Source organism: Lontra canadensis, unplaced genomic scaffold (assembly GCF_010015895.1).
Source record: "Lontra canadensis isolate GAN:19392208 unplaced genomic scaffold, GSC_riverotter_1.0 scaffold8, whole genome shotgun sequence".
Taxonomy (NCBI): Eukaryota; Metazoa; Chordata; class Mammalia; order Carnivora; family Mustelidae; genus Lontra; species Lontra canadensis.
Genome location: NW_022631002.1, coordinates 34,713,236 through 34,737,676, shown reverse-complemented (window position 1 = coordinate 34,737,676; position 24,441 = coordinate 34,713,236). Strand labels below are relative to the sequence as shown.

The window sequence follows — 24,441 nt, the reverse complement described above, 5'->3', positions numbered from 1 at the left end:
AAGATCACATTAGTGCTATTTATGGCATTTGGTCCTTTCTCTGCTTCACAATGAAAAGAAAAAATAATAAGGAGTCAATCCCATTTACAATTGCACCCAAAACTATAAGATACCTAGGAATAAACCTAACCAAAGAGACTAAGAATCTATACACAGAAAACTATAAAGTACTCATGAAAGAAATGGAGGAAGACACAAAGAAATGGAAAAATGTTCCATGCTCCTGGATTGGAAGAATAAATATTGTGAAAATGTCTATGCTACCTAAAGCAATCTACACATTTAATGCAATTCCTATCAAAGTACCATCCATTTTTTTTCAAAGAAATGGAACAAATAATCCTAAAATTTATATGGGACCAGAAAAGACCTCGAATAGCCAAAGGAATATTGAAAAAGAAAGCCAAAGTTGGTGGCATCACAATTCCGGACTTCAAGCTCTATTACAAAGCTGTCATCATCAAGACAGCATGGTACTGGCACAAAAACAGACACATAGATCAATGGAACAGAATAGAGAGCCCAGAAATAGACCCTCAACTCTATGGTCAACTAATCTTCGACAAAGCAGGAAAGAATGTCCAATGGAAAAAAGACAGCCTCTTCAATAAATGGTGTTGGGAAAACTGGACAGCCACATGCAGAAAAATGAAATTGGACCATTTCCTTACACCACACATGAAAATAGACTCAAAATGGATGAAGGACCTCAATGTGAGAAAGGAATCCATCAAAATCCTGGAGGAGATCACAGGCAGCAACCTCTTCGACCTCAGCCGCAGCAACATCTTCCTAGGAACATCGCCAAAGGCAAGGGAAGCAAGGGCAAAAATGAACTATTGGGATTTTATCAAGATCAAAAGCTTTTGCACAGCAAAGGAAACAGTTAACAAAACCAAAAGACAACTGACAGAATGGGAGAAGATATTTGCAAACGACATATCAGATAAAGGGCTAGTGTCCAAAATCTATAAAGAACTTAGCAAACTCAACACCCAAAGAACAAATAATCCAATCAAGAAATGGGCAGAGGACATGAACAGACATTTCTGCAAAGACGACATCCAGATGGCCAACAGACACATGAAAAAGTGCTCCATATCACTCGGCATCAGGGAAATACAAATCAAAACCACAATGAGATATCACCTCACACCAGTCAGAATGGCTAAAATTAACAAGTCAGGAAATGACAGATGCTGGCGAGGATGCGGAGAAAGGGGAACCCTCCTACACTGTTGGTGGGAATGCAAGCTGGTGCAACCACTCTGGAAAACAGCATGGAGGTTCCTCAAAATGTTGAAAATAGAACTACCCTATGACCCAACAATTGCACTGCTGGGTATTTACCCTAAAGATACAAACGTAGTGATCCGAAGGGGCACGTGCACCCAAATGTTTATAGCAGCAATGTCTACAATAGCCAAACTATGGAAAGAACCTAGATGTCCATCAACAGACGAATGGATAAAGAAGATGTGGTATATATACACAATGGAATACTATGCAGCCATCAAAAGAATTGAAATCTTGCCATTTGCGACGACATGGATGGAACTAGAGGGTATCATGCTTAGCGAAATAAGTCAATCAGAGAAAGAAAACTATCATATGATTTCCCTGATATGAGGGAGAGGAGATGCAACATGGGGGGTTAAGGGGGTAGGAGAAGAATAAATGAAACAAGATGGGATTGGGAGGGAGACAAACCATAAGTGACTCTTAATCTCACAAAACAAACTGAGGGTTGATGGGGGGAGGGGGGTTGGGAGGGTGGGGTTATGGACATTGGGTAGGGTATGTGCTATGGTGAGTGCTGTGAAGTGTATAAACCTGGTGATTCACAGACCTGTACCCCTGGGGATAAACATATATTATATGTTTATAAAAAAAAACAAAACAAAGCAAAACAAAACTATCAAGTCAAAAAAAAAAAAAAGAAAAGAAAAAATAAAAGTTCATCTTTGTCAAAACACACTGAGTTAACAACAACACTGAGCTTACTGGAGTACCTTCCATTACTGCACTATAAGAACTTGGTGTCTGAAAGTTAAACTCCATATGGAAACAACCGAAACAACCAGATAAATACAGAATGTGGGGCATTCTATAATACAAGTGGCTTGGACTCTTTAAAAAGTTAATATTATTAAAAAAAAAAAGGCAAGGTGGCAGCTAGATTAGAAGAGATTAGAGAGAGATGGCTATAGGTGAGTTTTGACTGGGACCTAAATAGAAAAAAAAAGGTAGTTATGAAGTGGATTTTTTAGAACGACTGTAAAATGTGAATACGAATGGATTATTAAATAATACTGTAGAACAACTACTAATTTTCTTAGATGTAATAATGGTATCATGGTTGTATAGGGGAAAATCAACTCACTTTCAAATAGTTCAGGAAAATTCTTCACATACATATGCATGTATACTGTATATATATGAAAACAGAGCAAAATGTTAAAAATTGTTCAATGTAGGTTAAGTGTATTCTAATTCTAATAGTCTTTTAAATGTGTGTGAATGCTTGAAAACTTTCAGATTAAAAAGCTGGGAAAAGAAAAACAAGAAGTCAGTGCTAAATGTACTAGTCTTAAGTAAGCCAAAAGCAAATTTAGTGCTACACAGCACAGTACACTGGCATTACAGCATGTGTTTACTTAAAGTTTAAATAAACTTTAAACCACAAAATTTAAGTTTTAGATCAACAAAGTAAAAATCTTAAATCCACTGATTGTAGTGGTATCTTACAGACAATATGCAAAATCCACTGAACACAGAGAATCTCTTCACAAACCAGAATGTGGTATGTGGCATTTATTACTGGGTTACTTCCCAATCTGTGTTTAGTGGCAAGACTTACTATGTTAAAAGAGATACATATGTAAAAATTATTACATATGTAATAATACATATGATATGATATATACATATGCATAAAATACATATAAGATACATACGTAAAAATTATTCAGCTATGATGTAGATGAAGTAGATCTAAAATACTGAGATTGAAAGGTTTCTAAGAAATGAAGTGAAAAAAGGAAATGTCAAAATGGTATATTGCCTCATTTTTGGCAATCATTTTTAAAATTGTGAAATAACTCATAAAATTTATCAAAGATATAAAGAGTGATAAACATTCAAGTATACTGTGCTCCCTTAACAAACAGATCACTCTTGCCACTCAAATCCAGTGCATCTCTGCTGTATCTTTTCTTCTTCCTCCTCATCCACAAGGTTACTTTCTGATTATTTCCCCACTCTTCTTTATAGTTTTATTATACATACCCATACATATGCAATGTGTATTATTCAGTTTTGCCTAGTTTTGAACTCTACCTAAAATCTCTTCTGAGACTTTTTTTTTTGCTCAACATTGTTTCTGAGATTCTTTTACATTAATGTGTATAATAATTTTTTACTGTGTAATCAGAGAAGTCTCAATAATTTTTGCAGAACAGATGACTGTAAAATCTTATTTTCTGGTTTTCACTTAATTTCTCTGATTTCCCTAGATGCTGAACATGTATGTTAATTGGTCTTTTCTGTTTGATCTTTTGTGATATGCCTGTCCATATTTTTTCCCTATTTTTCTAGTAGGCTGCCCATTTCCTTGATTTATATGAGTTCTTTAGTTTGGAACTCAATTCATGCTTTGTTACATATGTTGCAAATATCTTCTCTCCATCTGTGGCTGGCTTGTCTTTCTATTTTATTTTAATAATATTTTCCGATGAACAGAGGTTTTATGTTTCAATATAGTTCTTATCATCATTAAAAAAACAAAACAAAACAAATCACATATGGTTTCTTTTGTGCATAGAATATGCTTAGAAAAACAATCGGGTCAACAGAGACTAAAGAAGTAACAATGTTAATATCTACAGTTTCAGGTAATGTGGGTCTTTTATTTTTTTGCATCATATGTCTGTAATGTTTGAGGATTCAAAACGAGCTGTATTATTTCATTCTTAACCAGGAGACCTTCTAGGGAGTTTATAGATAAGTTTCAGGGTGTTTGTGAACAAAACATTTTATTTTTATGGGTATTTTTCTTCAGAGAGGTTCTGTAACTTTCCCTAGATTCTCAAAGAGATTTAGGACCACAATAATGTTAAGAACACAGCCCTACACAGTTATATAAATGTATATAATAAACTGAAAGTTTACAGGCAGAGAGTCTCTTTCTCAGGTTCCATGGTGTGACTCCCAGGGAAGTTACCTCTCTGTGTTGGTTTCATAATATAGTGATGAATTTATTTATTTATTTTAAAAGATTTTATTTATTTATTTATTTGACAGAGAGAGATCACAAGTAGGCAGAGAGGCAGGCAGAGAGAGAAGGGGAAGCAGGCTCCCCAATGAGCAAAGAGCCCGACGCGGGGCTCGATCCCAGGACCCTAAGGTCATGACCTGAGCCTAAGGCAGAGGCTTAACCCACTGAGCCACCCAGGCCCCCCAAGTAATGAATTTAATAATAGAATTTGCTCCATCAGGTTGTTGTGAGGATCAAATAAGTGACTACTTACTAAATAAATAGAGTACTTAAACTGCTTACAATATGGGCCAGGCTCACATAAGTGCTCAATAAATGGTAGTGATTCTTCTTATTATTAATTCCTGACTCTATTTCAGATAAAAGCTAAAAAACATTATGGTGGATTCAATACCTTAATAGACTTTTTGGGGGGGGAAGGACTGAGGAAGGGATAGACATCCCTAGATTAAGCCCACCGACCAATAATAGGTACTAATATTATAAAATAAACAAGTGTAATAGTGCTACAACAGACTAATATCTCTGTAAAGTCTCTCTCAGAAGTGTTTAAGAATGAACTGTGTAAGTAACAGAGAAGTTACAGGATGCTTACAAAAAAAAAAATTTCCTATTACTTTGTCTCCCTGGTGCCCTATCCTTATAAGAGACCATAGTGATAACATCAGAAACAACTGCAGTTTTTAGTAAACAGGTCTCTTCATCTTTGCTGATAAAGATCAACTATTATTTAGAATCGAATTTGAATCAGTTCAAACTGAATGCATTTAAAAGGGACTTATAAGATAACCTTATGATATCTTAAGGGTTGAAATGGTTTAATTTGTATTTTTTAAAAAATGGACAGAATTCTTGAAAAATATCTCCATTATTTTCTACATCTGCTTAGATAAAATCTTCACAGCCAAAACTCCTAAGCTTTGCATATAGTTCTGAGAAAACCCTTGTGGAGTTTTAAAAGAGAACCCATTTAATAATACATGTTTGAACTTCTGCAAACAAATACTATTTTCATCAAGAGCTTCCTTGGTTAGCTGTTAAATCTTTAGCTGAAAGAGCCCTACCAATTAGGGACAGTTTGAGCACTTAAAAATATGCTAGCTGTCTTCAGATTCTGTTTTGCTGCTGAACTTGTGATTATTTATTCAACAGATGTCCATAAGTCCCTATTTGGTGCTAGGCACTGTTCTAGGTACCGGAGAAATGAAAGTGAATAGAACAATAATAATAAACAACAGTCCCCACCCTCATGGAGTTTATGTTGTAGTATGAGAAGACATAATAAAAAATAAGTATATAATATTTTAGCAAGGGAAAAGGATTTAGAGGAAAACTAGAGAACAAAGGCAAAGGTGGGGGGTGCTTGTGAGTTGCAGTTCTGAATACAGGAGGACTCTATGACAAATAAGATGACATCTGAATGAAGATGTGAAGGAAATGAAGTACATTAGAAGAAATAACCCAAAAGAGGTGATATAGGTATCTGGGAGAATAATATTCCAGGCAGAGAAAATAGCCACTTAACCCAAGCTCTTTGTAGTGTTTAAGGAAATCACGGAAGTTAGTGTGTCTGGTGTAAGGCATCAAAGGGAAAAGAAAACGACCTTGGGTAAAATTATGTGGGCCCAGCTGGCCAATTTACAGACATTGGCTGGATCTCTAAATCTAATGAAGAAGCAACTGGGAGACTTTGAGAAGAGTGACATGACCTGAGCTATATTTTTAAAGGATCACAACAACCCATGTGTTAAAAAGAGACTATAGGGGGACAAAGCCAGAAGCAGAAGCAGGGGAAGAGTAACTGGAGTAATTCAGATGAGAAATGATGTTGTCTTGAACCAGGATTGCTACAGTGAAGGTGATGAGAAGCGGTCAGGTTGTGGATATATTCTGAAAGCAGAATGAAAAGTATTTCCTAAGGATCTGTTGTGGGATGTGACAGAAAGAGGTGACGAGGATGACTCCTAACATTTTAACAGAATAACTGGAAAGATGGGGCTACCGGTAAGATGGAAGATTTGGGGCTGAGGAGGGCTGAAGGGAAAGATCAGGGATACAGTTTGGGAAACACTGTCTGAAATGTGTTACCAAACAGATATATAGATGTGGAGATGGCTGGCAGGCAGCTGGATATGTGACTTATAAACTTGGGAGTCATTAGCATGTAGATGATGCTTAAAACCATGAGATCACCAAGGTTGTGCAAAGAAAGAAAGACACAAAGAATCCTGTGTAGTTCCACCAGATGCACAACAAACAAATGCTCTTCAGCAATGGCATGCACCTGGGTCTGAAATTCTGCTGCATTTTAAAACATTTAAGATGTAAATCAGTGTATTTAAAAATCAAATTTAAACTTCCAAATCCAACATGAATAAAGGGATATCTTGCTATAATAATATCCTTGAGGTTCATGCTATTATAGCATTTGAGTCTAGTGATCTTGTTTTTTACCTTTAAACCCTTGGTTTCTAGCATAATGCCTCACAGAGAAGAAAATCAGTGATTACTGAAACTGATGAATGAGGGAAAAAGTATTTGTGATAGCAAAGAAATTTTCAGGTCATGTTGAAATGCAAATCAACACCATGGGTTATTACCTCATGCCTATTAGAATCCTTGTATATGGGGTGCATGGGTGGCTCAGTTGGTTAAAGCCTCTGCCTTCGGCTCAGGTCATGATCTCAGGGTCCTGGGATCGAGCCCCGCATCGGGCTCTCTGCTCAGCAGGGGGCCTGCTTCCATCTCACTCTCTGCCTGCCTCTCTGCCTACTTGTGATCTCTGTCTGTCAAATAAATAAATAAACTCTTAAAAAAAAAAAAAGAATCCTTGTATACTGTTGGTGGTACTGTAAATTGGTACAACCACTATGGAAAATGGTATATGGAAAGTCTTCAAAAAATTAAAACTAGTGCTACTATATGATCCACCCAGTCCACTTCTGGGAATACATCTGAAGGAAATGAAAACACTGTGCTGAAGAGATAGCTGTACCTCCATGCTCACTGCTGCATTATTTACAATAGCAATAAATGGAAAACATCCATCATTGGATGAAAGTGTCCGTTGATAGATGAAATGATAAAGAAGGTGGGGTGTATATACATACACAAACACACACATATGGAATATTATTTAGCCATAAAAAATGAAAAAATCCTGCTATTTGCAACAATATGGATGGACCTTTAGGGGATAATGCCATGTGAAACAGGTCAGAAAGAGTAAGATAAATCTCATTTATATGCAGGATTTAAAACAACAACAACAAGAAAGTAAACCAAACTCAGAGGTCAGATTTGTGGTTATCAGAGAGGACTGTTGTGGGGGTAGATTAGAGTAAGATTGTCAAAAGGTACAAACTTCCAGTTATAAATAAATACTAGGATGTATTGTACAACATGATGACTATAGCTAACACTGCTGAATGATACATAGGAAATCTATGAGAGCTAAGAGCTCAACACAAGGAAAAAAGTATTTTGCACGTGTGCTTTTTTTATTTGCTTGTTTCTTATATCTATATTAGATGATAGCTATTAACTAAACTTATTGTGGTAATCATTTCACAATAAATGTTAGTCAAATTATTATAGTCTACACCCTAAACTGATATGGTGCTATACGTCAATAGATCTCAATAAAATAGGGGGAAAAAAAAGAAATTTTCAGGTCATGTTTCCCTTGTCTTCCCAATGACACAACATTTGCCTCTTTAAATGCCTAGCAGGCCCCATCCACCTTGCTCAGGGAAATGACAAGGAAGGCATTCTAAGGGTGAACTTTCAAGTTCTAAAAGTAAATACATGGCTAATGCCCATGTAAAGGGATATATTTCCAGTTTTATAATAAACAGACAAATGACCTAATAAAGAAAATGGTAGAGTCCCTGGGACCAAAGGTTATATATTTTATATCAACTCACCAGACCAGCCTCCTAGTCCTTTCATTTGGTTGCCTTTCAGGGCTAAATGCCAGAACCATGGCAATTCTTTGGCAGGAATAAAGTGGTGGTGGTGGGGGGGGGTTGCTTAAAGAGAATAATAAATTCTCTGTTTAAATGACCAAATTATATCTAATTTGACTTTACACAGCCAAGATCTTATCTTTGATTGAAAAATATAAGTATGTATCAAGATTATTACATGACTCTTTTTCATTACTTTGTATAAGGACCCCAGTCAGTCAGAGACACCCATTTGCCTAGGACAGCAGTTTTTTTGGTCTCAGGATCTCTTTCTGCTCTTACTGAGGACCCCAGTGAGCTTTTGTACGTGAGTTGCGTCTATCATATAATAGATATAATATAGATATAATCTACCAAATTAAAAATTAAAGTAGACACTTTTTTAGAATAGAAATGTCTTAATTAAAATAATTAGCATTTAAAAATGATTACTGAAGTTACTAAAGTTATGTGAAGAGCATATTTTATATGGTCAAGAGTCCAGGGCAGACTCTGCCAAATTTACGTTGGAGATTTATTCAACAAGCATTTATTGAACTTGGGCATTTGGTCATACACCATTAAAACAGACATTTTAAAAACATAAGAATACATAAGCACACACACACAAGATGTCAAAGTAATGAACACACTACATGTTTTAAAGTTTCTGGGAAACTCCGCTGTGTCATGATGAGAGAATGAGAGCAAAGAGAACAACAGTGAAAAGAATGTAAGAGAATAAGGGTAAAAAGGCAAATAATGTCTTACGGTTTTTATAAAAATTACTTGGCCCTCCTGGGCAGCACCCTCCGCCCCCCCCAAGAAAAAAGGGTCTTTGGCATCCTCAGGGATACCCAGACCACACTTTGAAAACTACTGGTCAGGGGTAGATTCAGGTTACCACAGCAGAACCACAAAAAAGAGTCAACTATTCAGCTTTTGACCTCCAGAATAGCAGTTTTTGAGTCTCCAGCCAGAAAAAAGTACTGAAAGTCAGGCTCTGTTGAGAATGAAAAAGAGTCCTAAATCCCCATAATTCTATTTACACATTAAAAGCCAAATCTGGGGATCTGAACAAATTTTACTTAAATCATAGGTAGAAAGAACTCAAGCCTGAATGTGAGCTACTAGGGAGGTAATAAGAAGGCTGGGGGCAAAGAGGAGGAGTCAGAGATTGGAAAAAGAGGAGATTCAAGGCCAGTTTCCTTGACCACCTTTCTTGGCCTCAGTCAAGGTTCAACCTGGAGAAGGAAAACACTAAGAACAGAGAAAGTGATGAAGCTGAAGGGAAAGATGAATACAGACCTGCACACTACTTCCTACTAGAACTCAAGGAGGAGCCCAGCTTGTGAAATGACAGCTATATACAAGGGTTATTCTTAATGACATAAAAGGCAGTGTAGAAGCCTCACCTAGAATTCTCAACCCCCCCTTGACTTTCATTTGTAGAGAAGAGACTTAAGATCATAAAAGTTAGCCAAGTTGAGGGTCACTGGTCCTTGCTTGGGCTAGTATGGTATAAGTCAAGTGAATCCCAAGACACAGGACACTTGAGGGACAATCCAAGTCAGAGGGCTGAATGGAAGGGGTGGAGCTTCAGAGGAATCCATTCAAACAGTGAGATTCAAGGCAGAATTAAGTTAGGTGGGCAGACTATGAGACTCTGACTGAGTCAGAAAAGGAGTTCCCCCGCTGCCTACTTCAGCAGCAAATGCCAGCAGGGTACCTAGTGTATAAGGGTCATCAGTGTGGTGGTATAAGGACTTCAGAGCAGACATAAAGATCTCTCCTTCCAATTCTTTGAGGACTTATGAACCTATCCTTAGGCTTACCCAGTTGCCACTCATGCTAGGAGGAAAAATAGGGTAAGACCTAGAAAAACTGCAATTTAACTGAAAAATTAAAACACTAAAGAGCCCAAGATAATTTTAATTGAGAAGTTTAAATTTCCTTTCTCCCATATGTGTCCAAGGCAACAGATTTTAGAGCCTTGATTTTAGAAAATAGGCTGTTTCCCATGTATACCTATGTTGTAATCTGTTACAATTTCAGTGGCACTATTTATGATACTCTTTTTAAAGTGAGTCATCTTTTATTCAAATATAATAAATTCTCTGTTTAAATGACCAATGATTGGGACTGTTTCTTTATTTGCAAACCTATAGGAAGGAAAAGATGACCCACATGATCTATAAGGGAGGACACAGATAAACAGTTAAGTACTGGAATTACTGGCAAGAAATTGAAGGAAGCCTGTGCTGCTGAAGAAGGAATCCTCAGGGGCCATTAATAAAGATATAACAAAACTATCAACTAAAACTAAAGACATAATAAAAATATCAACAAGAAAATGCAACTGAAAGATTAAAAAGCACCAAAAATATTTTAAAAACTTGTTTTAAAAAATCTTACAGACAAATGGCATTTTCAAAGCATGACAGAAAACTTAAAAACCATGAAAGAAAAATGTGATTAGTAAACATTTAACAATTCTATATGTCCAAAAAATGCTAAGTACAAAGTAAAAAGTTATACAAACACAAGTTGGAGATATGTATAGCATGTATCACAAAGTAAAAATAGTTTCCTTAAGGTAAAAGATCTTTTATGTGGATGAACTACAGGGTATTATGCTAAGTGAAATAAGTCAGTCAGAGAAACACAAATACCATATGATTTCATTCATATGTGGAACTTAAGAAATAAAACAGATGAATACAGGGAAAGGGAAGGAAAAATAAAATAAGATGAAAATAGAGAGGGAGGCAAACCATAAGAGATGCTGAACTCTGGAAAACTGAGGGTTGCTGGAGGGGACTGAGGTAACTGGGTGGTGGGCATTAAGGAGGGCATTTGATGAAATGAGCACTGGGTGTTATATGCAACTGATGAACCACTAAATTCTACCTCAGCAAATAATAATACAGTATATATTAACTAAACTGAATTTAAATAACTAAAAAAGCTACCAGAAAAAAGGACTTTTATAAATTTTAAAATAAAAAACTCCAATTAAAAAAGGGACAAAGTATATAAACAGACAATTCCAAGAGAAAGAATCACAAATGGCTAATAACTATATGAAAAGCTGTTTAACATTAATAACATTTCAAAAAATACAAATCAAAACAAGGTATGATTTTATATCTGTTAGACTAGCAAAAAATGGGAACATTTAAAACAACAAATGTCATGTCCACTTTTTCTGTATGCCTGAAATAATCCATAATTAATACATATACGGTTCAGAAAATAAAAGATAGAAAATACCCAATGTTGGCTAGAATGAGCACTTTCATATACTTTTCATGGGATTGCAGTACAGCCTCTGAAGGGAAACTGCAATATTTATGAGAATTAATAATAAAAGTTTTCTATGTTCATTCTAGCTTATCCTTTATTCTCTTCCACATATTTAAAATATTCTCTGATAAAAGACAGTTAAGGGAAAGAAAAGCACATGTACAACCTTAATTAAAGTGCTGGGAATATGTGATATTCCCATGTTTGCATGCAAATACAGAGATGTATGAACAAAAATGTTTAGTGGAGTACTGTTGCAAAAAAAAAGGAGAAGCATACAAATGTCCATCAAGAGATGGACATATTTAGTCAAATTATAGTATCTCTAGATAATGGAAGACCCCATAAGTCATTTAAAAAAATCCAGGTAGATCTACATGTTGCTTGTATGTTAAGATACCTCAATTAAGATAGATTCACAATTATACACAAAATGTACTTCCATTTGGGTAAAAAGGGAAAGTGTGTACCTATGCAGAACATTTCAGGAAGGGCAGAGGAAACTGAAAATAGTGGTTGCTTTTCTTTGAACTGTTTGAGTTTCTTACCATAATCACGTTACTTTTAAATAATTTTAAAAATATATAAACAAACACATAAATAACTGATCAAACAAAAAGAATACTGGATTCATAGCCCTCTGTTCTTACCAATCAAAGCTCACTTTTTTAGAGCTCAGCCATTTCCATAGTCTCAACAATGCAAAAGACCCAAATTAAGGTTCTGACCTTGAACTGTATTCTCAAGTTCTAGGGTAAAATTGACAATGATTGCTTGCATGTATGTCCCGCCACCCACCACAGTCTCAAACACCTTTTGTCTAAACTCAAATTCTCTCATTATCAAATCTTCCTAAATTCTCTACTTTGCCTTAAAACTGTGTTATTCTATCAATCAAAGGACTTCTACAATCAGTGGAAACTGACTCATGTATGCTACCATTTTCTAAATAGTCTTCAAGATTTTCAGTTCTTTACTACCCCCAAATATTCTGTATTTCTTAATACATTATTCTGATCATCTCATTTTCTTCAATAATCCTCCTGAAGAAAATAATCTTATAATCTTAGTCCACCCCTCCATATATAGCAGAAATGACTACACATCACTTGGAGTAGACTCTATTACATTCTTTTATTCCTACAGAAGAAAACCCATCTTGTCCCCATTTAGGTGACTGAGGAAAAGATACCTGCCTTCAAAAATGAAAAGAAATACCAAAATCCAGGTTCTTGCTATAAAATAGAACCTGTATCAAAAGTCAGTTGAGAGGGGCACCTGGGTGGCTCAGTGGGTTAAAGCCTCTGCCTTCGGCTCAGGTCATGATCCCAGAGTCCAGGGATCGAGTCCCGCATCGGGCTCTTTGCTTAGCAGGGAGCCTGCTTCCTCCTCTTTCTCTCTGCTTGCCTCTCTGCCTACTTGTGATCGCTCTCTGTCAAATAAATAAATAAATCTTTAAAAAAAAAAAAAAGTCAGTTGAGAAAGAAGATGTTTACAGGTGAATGACTTGGGACATGTGGACAATTTCACCTCTCTTAACATTCCAAGGACCTGTCCTTGCTCTGGGCCAGATTGTGGGTTCTACTGACTTGCTTCACTACAGAACTGCTTTCACTAAATTAGGTTTTAATGTTATGTTTTTAGTTTTCATGTTTAGTTTTTTTTTTTTTTTCTTTTAGAGAGAGAGAGTATGAGTGGGGGTTGGGGAAAGGGAGAGAGACAGTCTTAAGTAGGATCCATGCCAAGTGTAGAGCCTGATGTGGGGTTTGATCTCATGACCCTGAGATCATGACCTGAGCAGGAATCAAAAGTCAGATGCTTAACTGACTGGGCCACCCAGATGCCCAAGATTTCATGTTTAATTTCAGTTTTGTTTTTTTTTTAAGATTTTATTTATTTATTTGAGAGAGATACAGAGAGAGCATGAGCAGGGAAAGGGCCAGAGGCAGAGGGAGACGCTGACTCTCCCTTAAGCAGGGAGCCTGATGCGGGGCTCTTTTTCAGGGCTCCAAGATCATGACCTGAGCTGATGGCAGACACCTAAGTGATTGAGCCACCCAGCTGCCCCTTCATGTTTAGTTTTAATTTTCATTTAGTTTCATGTCATTTTTAGTTTTCACTTTTCAAGACAGCCTTAAATAACAGGCAACTGTCAGCAATACATAAGGCAATACACATATGAAACTCACATACGAAAAAATTTCGATTTCATACTAATTTGAGAAATGGATGTTAAAGGTATAATGAAATTTTTTTCACTTATCAAAAGAGTAATAAACTTAAAAAGTAATATGCAAGTTTTGGGAAAGGTGGGAGAAAGAAGCACTCTCTTAGGTTTCTGAAGGGCAATGTGGCTATGTTTTACCTTAAAAATCTTCACACTTGTTTAACCAGGTTATTTTACTTCCAGGACCTCTCCTTAAGGAACTTTTCAGAGATGTACACAAAATAAGTCACCAGAGCTCTATTTAGAATAAAAAATGAAATAAAAACAAGAAACTACTGTCCAAAAAAAGGATTAAATAAGCTATGTTACAACCATACAATGGATAAAAGTCATTAAAATCCACAGTTTAGGTAATTATAAAAAAGTCTAATAAAAACGTTTAAAAAATATTTGTCATGGGTAACTCAATTACTACATTATATCTTGTCTCCCATAGGAAGTCCCACTTACAACAAGAATTTCTTCTAGAACTAATTGTTTAGAAAAGTTTTATATTTTCTAAAGAATGAATATAGAGCATATGATGGATAATGAGAAGCATATAACGCATTTTTTCGGTGGCCAAATTCTTAGCTCAACTGTGTAGGACTCTAGTCCAAGAATAGTGGGGCTGTCTCTCTCTTCCTACTGTCTCTCTTGTTATTATACAGCAGTTTATAATTAATATATAATTACTTTATATATATTTATATACTTACACATTTATATATATAAAGTAATATGTAATTATTTATTCTGCCACATAACATGGCTAGACTGGTAGACTCTCCCAGAAAACTAAATGCTCTTTGAGGACTGCAAGCATTTCTTCTCATCCTTGTATTTCACATAACAAAGAGTGAGGGCTTTGCATGGAGCAGGTATTCAATAACTTTGCTGAAATGATTTTAGCAGCAGAAATAATGTTTTGAAAAACACAATATTAATAATGACAATTTTTAATATTTCCCCACGTATTTTAAGTTAACTCTAGAAAGATTACTCGAAGAGATTTTCTTTACTGGTAAAAATGGGATGAAGAACAGAAAGAAATATAAGGTAAACAATTAGAAAGGAGGAAACAAAATGATCTCTGCATACAGACAATATGAGTTTATTTGTAGAAAACCCTAAAAATTCCACAAAAAGGTGTCAGAATACATGAATTTAGCAAAATAGCAGGACGCAAAATTAACACACAGAAATTGATTGCATTTCTTCACATTGACAATGAAAAATCTAAAAAGGAAATTAAGAAATAACTTCATTAACAATAGAATGGAATTAACCAAGGGGGTGAAAGACATGTAAAGTGAAAAGTAAAAAACATTGCCAAAAGAAATCATTAAAAGACATAAAGCAGTGGAAACATATTCCATGTTCATTGACTGGAAGACAATATTATTAAGATGTCAATATTACCCAAAGTGATCCACAGATTCAGAACAATCCTTAACAAAATCCTAAGGGCATTTTTTTGCAGGAACGGAAAAATCCATCCTGAAATTTATAAGGAATCTCAAAGGACCCCAAATAGCCAAAACAATTTTGAAAAAGAACGAAGTTGAAAAATTCAGTTTGATTTCAAAATTTACTGAACAGTTATGATAATCAAAACAGTGTGGTATTGGCTTAAAGACAAATGTATAGGATACAGAGCCCAGAAATAAATCCTCCTATATATTGTCAAATGACTTTTGACAAGGGTGCCAAGACCATTTCGTGGGGAAATGACAAGTTTTTTCAATGAATGGTGGTGGAAAAAACCAGGTATCCATGCAAAAGAATGAGGCTAGACTCTTACCTAACACAGTATACAAAAGTTAACACAAAACACATCAAAGCCCTAAAGGGACAAAAGTATGTAAGTATAAAACTCTTCTGAGAAAATGTAGGGCAAAAGCTTCATGACACTGGACTTGGCAATAATTTCTTGGGTATGCACCAAAGGCACAGGCAACAAAGAAACAAGAGAAAAAAATGGGCTTAAAAATTTTTAAAAACTGGGGTGCCTGGGTGGCTTAGTTGGTTAAGCGACTGCTTTCAGCTCAGGTCATGATCCCAGGGTCCTGGGATCGAGCCCCACATCGGGCTCCCTGCTTGGTGGGGAGCCTGCTTCTCCCTCTCCCTCTACTGCTCTGCCTGCTTGTGCTCTCTCGCTCTGTCAAATAAATAAATAAAATCTTTAAAAAAAATTTTTTTAAAAACTGCTGCATCCAGAAACACTATCAACAGAGTAAAAAAGCATCCTCAAAATGAGAGAGAATATTTGCAAATCTTATCACGATGAGGAATATTATGAATAGAGAATAACCCAAACTCAACACCACCAAAAAAAAAAAAAAATCCAATTAAAAAATGGGCAAAGGACTTGAATAAACATTCTTACCAAGGAGATATGCACATAGCCAATAAACATACAAAAAGATGTTCAACTTTTTTTTTTTTTTTAAGATTTATTTGAGAGAAAGGGTAAGGGAGAGAGAAAGAGAATCCTTGAGCAGACTCCCCACAGAGTGTGAAGCCCAACACAGGGTTCAATTCCCCAGACCCTAAGACCATAACCTGAGGCAAAACCAAGAGTCAGACCCTTAACTGCCTGAGCCATCCAGGCGTTCCAAGATGTTCAACATTATTTATCATTAGGGAAATGCAAACCAAAACTATAAGAGATACCACCTTATACCCATTAGGAGGGTTACTATAAAAAAAAAAACCCAAACAAACAGAATATAACAAATGGCAAGTACGTGGAGAACACTTATGCACTGCTGGTGGGAACGCAAAATGGTGTAGCTGCTATAATGGCAGTTCCTCAACATAAAAAAAAAAAAAAAAAGAATTACCATATCGGCCTGAAATTCCATTTCCAAAAAAACTGAAAGCAGGATTTCTAAGAGACGTTTGTGCATCCATGTCTACAGCAGTATCACTCACAACAGCTAAAACGTGGAAGTAACCTAAGTGTCCTTGAATAGATGAATGGATAAACAAAATGTGGGATACAGAGGAAGGAAACTGTGACATATATTATAACATGGATGAACCCTGAGGATATTATGCTAAGTGAATAAGTCAGTCACAAAATAACAAATACTGTCATGATTTCACTTATTTGAAGTACTCAGAGTAGTCAAAATTAGAGCCAGAACATAGAATAGGGGTTGCTAGAGGGTGAGGAAAGGGAATGAGGAGTTAGTAATTGGTGTACAGTGTTAGTTTTATAAAATGAAATGAGTTACATGGTTGGTCAACATTATGAGTGTATTTAAAACTACCAAATTATACACTTAAAAATGGTTAAGATGGCAAGTTTTTTTTTTCATTTACTATGGCTTTCTTCATTTGAAAATAAAAATATATTATTTTATAGTTAATGAGTCTAAGTTCAAAGTCTGAATATAATAACTTGGTAACTTATTTGATATACATATATACGTGTATTTTATATTTATTCTTCACTTCTTTTTTTATTAACATATAATGTATTATTTGTTTCAGGGGTACAAGTCTGTGACTCATCAGTCTTACATAATTCACAGCACTCATCATAGCACATATTCTCCCCAATGTCCACAACCCAGTCACCCGATCCCTCCCACCCGACACCTCTCCAGCAACCCTCAGTATTTTCCTGAGATTAAGAGTCTTTTTTTTTTTTAAGGATTTTATTTATTTATTCGACACAGAGAGAGATCACAAGTAGGCAGAGAGGCAGGCAGAGAGAGAGGGGGAAGCAGGCTCCCCGCTGAGCAGAGAGCCCGATGCGGGGCTCGATCCCTGGACCCTGAGATCATGACCCGAGCCGAAGGCAGAGGCTTAACCCACTGAGCCACCCAGGTGCCCCGAGATTAAGAGTCTTTTATGGTTTGTCTCCCTCTCTGTTTTCCTCTCATTTCATTTTTCCCTACCTTCCCCTGTTCCTCTGTCTTGTTTATCAAATTCCTCATATCAGTGAGATCATATGATATTTGTCTTTCCCTGATTGACTTATTTCGCTTAGCATAATACCCACTGCTCCATCCACGTCGTCGCAAATGGCAAGATTTAAGATGGTAAATTTTAGAAGTATTTGACCACATTAAAAATAATTGGAAAAAAATTAGGGAGGAGGAACCAAAATCCAGCACTTAACCTGCCTGTCTGAGCTATATTTCAGGTAACTAAAGAGATGATAATGGAATTTGTCTTTTCTATTAGATAGAAAATTCCAGATAATAATACATAGAGATGAATGACAGATTTAAGGTGCCACAATTTTGGAACTCCTACTGAAATACTGGACATGCTCTTAAATATCAATAGCACCTAAAACCATTAGGACAGCACTACAATGAATGGTCCATGCTGAGGAAATCTGAAAGTACTGATCAATCTTAACAACACCAAAGAGACAGACTTTAAATCACATGTCTCCTAATGAGCTGAAACAAATAGCAATATCTAGGAAGTATTCTTGACCAAAAAAAAAGAGGTCTCATTCTGATCAAGGTTTCAAATTTAACTACTGGTTTAAAAAAAATACAGGGGACAGAGTCACATGCTAACACCATGAGGACAGAAATGGCAAAATCCAGAGTTTGAGACATTCTGTAACACAAAAATGTTTTTTGATTTTTATTTTTTTCAAAGATTTTTACTTATTTGAGATACAGAGTGAGCAAGCATGTGCATGAGAGCAGGGTGAGGGTGGAGAAGAGGTGGGGAAAGGGCAGAGGGAGAGGGAGAAGCAGGCTCTCTGCTGAGCAGGGAGCCAGATTCGAGAATTGGGTTTGATCCTGGGACCCCGAGATCATGACCTGAGGAGAAGGTGAAAGCTTAACTGACTAAGCCACCCAGGTGCTGCCAGATAATGTTTGTTTTTTTTTTTTAATATACGTACATACCTTGTTTAGCTTTTGATTTGATAAAAACATTTAGGAGATAACTGGGACATTTTCAATAGTGAATAAATATTTGATGATATTAAGAAACTATTGTTAAATTTTTTTTAGATATGAAAATGATCTTTTGGATGTTAAAAATAAAAGTCCTTATCATTTAGAGATACAGATTAAAATAGTCATAAATGAAATGATACAATGTTTGGGATTTCAAATTATCTGGAGCAGGAGGGGCTTGATGGTTGTACCAATGAAATAAGAAGGGCCGTATGTTGATAATTATTGAAGCTAAGTGAAAATTAAAAGTAGAATAGTGTATTATATTATTCTACTTTTCTATGTTTAGAATTGTTCATAGTAAAAAGTTGTAAAAAGCCTCTGAAAAATTTAAATTATAAGCTAAATACTTTTCTTACAGTTAAATCTATAGCATTTATTAGTAAATTAATTTTTAAATGGAAAGGGAAAGAAACATCAGGCAACAAGTATCTAAATTATCATGAATTTGTTAAGTGGAGAATCCAAATTTTGATGTGGTTAACAAACAACAAAAGCAACTAAAGGTTTATTTATTATAGCCAGTACTTTTTTTTTTTTTTTTAAAGATTTTATTTACTTGAGAGAGAGAGAACAGGGGGGAAGGGCAGGGGGAGAAGCAGGCTTCCCACTGAGCAGGGAGCCCAATGTGGGCTCGATCCCAGGACCCTGGGATCATGATCTGAGTCTAAGGCAGACCCTTAACCAACTAGGCCACCCAGACACCTCTATGTCCAGTATTTTTAAAGTGTATCTAATATCACTGACTTCCTTATAACCTTTTAACATTTTGGTTTTACCATTCAATTCGGTAGGATATGATTACTAAGAAAAGAATAAATAAAACCTTGTAATTCTTTGGCAGTTCAAAAGAAATATTTTACATTTATGTGTAACTTACCTGCTGTAAAATCTGCAGTCAGATCAATAAATGCATGAGAATGTGGAATTCGCATTTTACTTTTAGTGGTCAATGCAGGATGCCATGATAAATTCCTAAAAAAAAAATAGAATTTTCTTAAGGCAAATATCAAATAAGCATTGTTTTAAAACAGAAAAACCTCTGCTTGCAAGGTATTTTTAAAATGTATTGATTTTTGTTGAGATATTTCTCATATCATAAAATTCATTCTCTTTGAGTATACAGTTTCATGCTTTTTAGTACAGTCACAGTTTGCAAACTTCACCACTATCAACAGAAAAATTTCTTTATCTCAAAAACAAACCCTGTATCCATTATTTACTTCCCATTCTCTCCTCCCTCTCGCCCTTGGCAAGTACTAATTTGCTCTGTATCCCTATGATTTCCCTACTCTGGAAATTAGATATAAATGGAATCATATATGGACTTTTATGTCAGGTTTTTTTCACTTAGAATATAATTTCAGGTTCATGCATGTTGTAGCATGTGTCAGTACTTCGATCCTTTTAACGGCTGAATAATATTTCACTATATGGTTATGCTTTTTGTTGATTTATTTGTCTTTTTAAAAAAGATTTTATTTATTTATTTATTTGACAGACAGAGATCACAGTAGTCAGAGAGAGGGAGGCAGAGAGAGAGACGGGGAAGCAGGCTCCTTGTTGAGCAGAGAGCCCGACGTGGGGCTCAATCCCAGGACCCTGAGATCACGACCTGAGCCGAAGGGAGAGGCTTAATTAACCCACTGAGCCACCTAGGCGCCCCTATTCATTTATCTTTTGATGGACATTTGGCTTGTTTCCACTCTTGGCTATTATAAATAATGGTGCTATGAATATTTATGTACAAGTTTTTATGTGGACATATGTTTTCAATTAATTCTTTTGGGTATATATCTAAGAATTGCTGGGACACATGGTAACTATATATTTAGCTTTCTGAGGAACTGTCAAACTATATTCTAAAGTGGCTTCACCATATTATGTTCTTAACTAGCAATGCCAGAGGGTTCCAACATCTCTGTTTCTTTGTCAACACTTTTTATTTATTGTCCCTTTGTTTTATTATAGTTATCCTAGATGATGTGTATCTCATGGTTTTGACTTGTATTTTCCTGATGGCTAATGATGTTAAATGTTTTAAGTGTATACTGGCCACTTGTACATCTTTGGAGAAATGTCCACTCAAATCTTTGGCTTATTTTTAATTTAGATTTTTATATATAATGTTTTATTTTTAGTTGTAGAAGTTCTCACATTCTGCACATTGGCTTTTCACTTTCTTGAGAGCATCCTATGATGTACAGAAGTTTTTTTCATGAATCCTGTTCATTTATTTTTTTTTTTTTTTGCTGATTGTTCTTATCTCATCTGTTCTTATCTGTCATAGCTAAGAATCCATTTTAAAATCCAAGTTCATACAGATTTACCCATATGCTTTCTCCTGAGAACTTTATAGTTTTAGCTCTTATATTCTTTGATTCTTTTTTAAGTATAAGAAAAAATGATTTAATATTATCATAGATGTTTTTTCTAAGACAATAAAGAATGATGATTATCTCTTATGAATATTAATTCCAACATTTTGAGCCAAAGAATAAATTTAGAATCTTAAACCATATATCAAAAATTAACTCAAAATGGATCAAGGGTCTAAAACTATAAAACTCTTGTATGAAAACCTATGGGAAAATCTTCATGACCTTGGATTTGGAAATGGAATTTTAGATATAATACCAAAAGAATTCAACAAGAGAAAAAATAGATGAATTAGATTCATTAAAACTAAGAACTTTTGTACATCACAAGATACTATCAAGGAAGTGAAATGAGATTCACAGAATGGGAAAAAGTACTTGCAAATATCTTATGTCTGACAAAGGTCTAGTATCTATACATAAAGCCTTTACAATTCAACAATTAAAAAAACCTAATTAAAAAGTGGGCAAATGACTACATCTAAGAACATACACAAATGGCTACTAAACACATCAAAGGACGCTCAACATTGTTAGTCATTAAGGAATTATGAAAGAAGACCATAATGAAAAACTACTTCACAACCACAGGATGGCAATAATCAAAACCAAAAAAGAATAAGTGTTGGGGAGGAAGTGAATAAACAGGAAATTTTGTACACTACTGCTGGGAATATAAAATGGTGCACTACTTGTGGAAAAGTCTGGCAGTTCTTCAAAAAGTTAAACCTAGAATTACCACAAGACCCTGCATTTCTATACTCAGGTATGTACCCAAAACAGTTGAAAACAAGTATTCAAACAAATACTTGTACATGAATACTCTTAACAGCACTATTCACAATAACCAAAACCTGGAAATAACCCAAATGTCCACCAATGGATGAATGGATAAACAAGATGCCATTCATACAATAAAAATATTTCATAGCCTAAAATGAAAATACCCTAAGTACTGATACATGGTACAACATGGATGAACCTTAAAACATTATGCTATGTGAAAAAAGCCAGACATAAAAGGTCACATCCTGTATGATTTCATTTAGATGAAATACCAATGATAGGCAAATCCATAGAGAGAGAAAGCAGATTTAGCAGTTGCCAAGGGCTGGGGGTAGGGGGAAAGGGAAAGTGATTGCTTAATGGGTACAGAGTTCCCTACAGAAATGATGAAAAGCTGCTGGAAGTAGGTATAGTCACAAAACATTGTGAATACACTAAATATCATTAAACTGTATGCTGCATATGGCTAATTATACATTATGTAAATTTTGTTTAATTATAAAGAACAATCATATAAAGTTTTCATATATCCCTCATTCAGTTTCCTTTAATGTCAACATCTAATTTAACCATAGTACAATTATCAAAACCAGGGAGGTCACACTGGTAGATTATTATGAACTATAGAAGAGCGAGCAAATTTAAATAAAATAATTTCTCAATTCATCATCAGTAGAACACACTCCATTGTCAAAGTCATTGTCATTTATCAAGGCCCTACTTTTGCTTATCTTACTGGTATCCAAGTACACTCTTCTCAACTAATAGCACTTTTTAAGATGTAAGCTCCTCTGAGGGACCCATCAGAGGCTCAATAGGTTAAGCATCTGACTCTTGATTTTGGCTCTGGTCACGATTTCAGGGTCATGGGATTCTCTTTCCCCCTTTTCCATGTGTCTCCCCACATGTTCAGACACGCTCTCTCTCTCTCTCTCTCTCAAAATAAATAAATAAATAAATAAATAAAATATGTATGCTCCCCTGGATATCCTGATTCATAGATATTTCTATCTACATAGTCTAACCAGGATATGGCTCCCATATAGTGGCTGAAATGAATCATGGTCTAATTAGCAAATACTTGCTACACTGCATCATAGTATTAAGTAGCATTTCTTATTCTTCTCTACCTCTAGTTAGAGCATGCTATTTTTTTTCACAATACGATGTTCCAGTGACATATGGAAGCACAGATATGTCATCTCCAAAGAGAAATTTAAGGCTAATTAATAAGTCAAACTTAATTATCAATATATCATCTAAGTGACTGGATAGCAAACAAGATTTATTTGAACTTGGTTTTAATGTGTTGGGAAAGCAGAGAGAAACAATTGACTAATTTTCTCTTGGCAGGTGGAGTCTGGGAAAAAGAACAAGCATTCATCAGGAGGAAATTTTCCCTACCCAAAGAATCCATGTTCTACAAACAGTAACTTCTTCCCAATATCCTCATACACACTTTTTAACATACTGTAGGCTTCATCTGTTGCCTCACAAGACAGTAAAACTAAAACTAAGCAATGTTTGCATAACCCAGTTTTATTATTTTAATGAAAATCCCAAAGTATAAGGTTATGACCATAAAATATGAAAGTGAGACACTGTATTCAGCATTCAGTGTAAGGGAATTCAATGCCAAGCATTCATGTCATGTTTTTCTTTCATACTTCACAAGGTTAGAAATGCCTAAAATAATTTCAATCAAGTCTAATTTAGTAAGGCCAGTTCACTTCTTTTTAAGATAGACCATTTATTCACAGGTTCTTTAAATTCTGAGCATTAAAGTATTTTTAATTACTAACAAAATAATCAGAGGCAGGCTAGAGAGATTCTATAACAAGTTTAACCCAAAGTAATTTCAGAAGTTTCCTAATGTTCCCAAGAAATTTGTAATTATAGGCCAAAAGTGAATTAAAAATTATAAGCTTCTACAGAATTGAGCTCAATGAGGTTAATCATGTGGTTGCCTTTAATTTCTACCTGAGAAATTACTGATTCCATTCCTTAAAAATCTTTTTATAAGTTTGCTTTGAAATAAGTTATAGTTAGAATTCTAGAAAACTTCAACTAACTCCTAGAAACTACTTGACAAAAATGTACATTTCAAATAAAGAATTTAGAAGAGCAATAAACCAAAAGTGATAAAGTGGCAGACTAGGGGCCAAATTCAGCATAACAATGTGTTTTATTTGGCTCATATATTGTTTTAAATATTTTGCATTCGTTGGAAAAAAATAAAAAATCAGATTTCACATAAAAATCTTCTTTCCAGCTTCTCTTGAAATACTAGTTCTGGTAACCAACTGGCCCTTTTCAGACAGAGCTATAGTGCCTATGGGCAGCCAAAGTCCCCACATTTCCAAACTGCTTCACTCACTTTGGTTTCCTTCTGGGTCTCTTTAGACATTTGAGTTTGCAACTCCTAACAAAATATTAATTATAATCTTCCTTTCTAGAACTCTTCCAATCAATATTCAAGGTCTTCACAGTACTTTAAGTTTTATACTTGTTGCCCATACTCTGTTAAATTACAGTTATGTCTCTTAAAAGGCAGTTAACTGATCCTTATATTTTATAGTGGTAGAAGGGGGTAGAAGGGAAG

General features: G+C 35.2%; 1 protein-coding gene across 1 annotated transcript in view; it reads right to left on the bottom strand.

Annotated features, from left to right (window-relative positions):
• ITFG1 (integrin alpha FG-GAP repeat containing 1) overlaps positions 1-24,441 on the bottom strand; it is a 289,345-nt gene that overhangs the window by 230,781 nt on the left and 34,123 nt on the right. Inside the window, exon 6 of the mRNA XM_032854567.1 lies at positions 19,556-19,650. Coding sequence (XP_032710458.1) covers positions 19,556-19,650 — 95 coding nt within the window. The remainder of the gene's footprint in view (positions 1-19,555; positions 19,651-24,441) is intronic.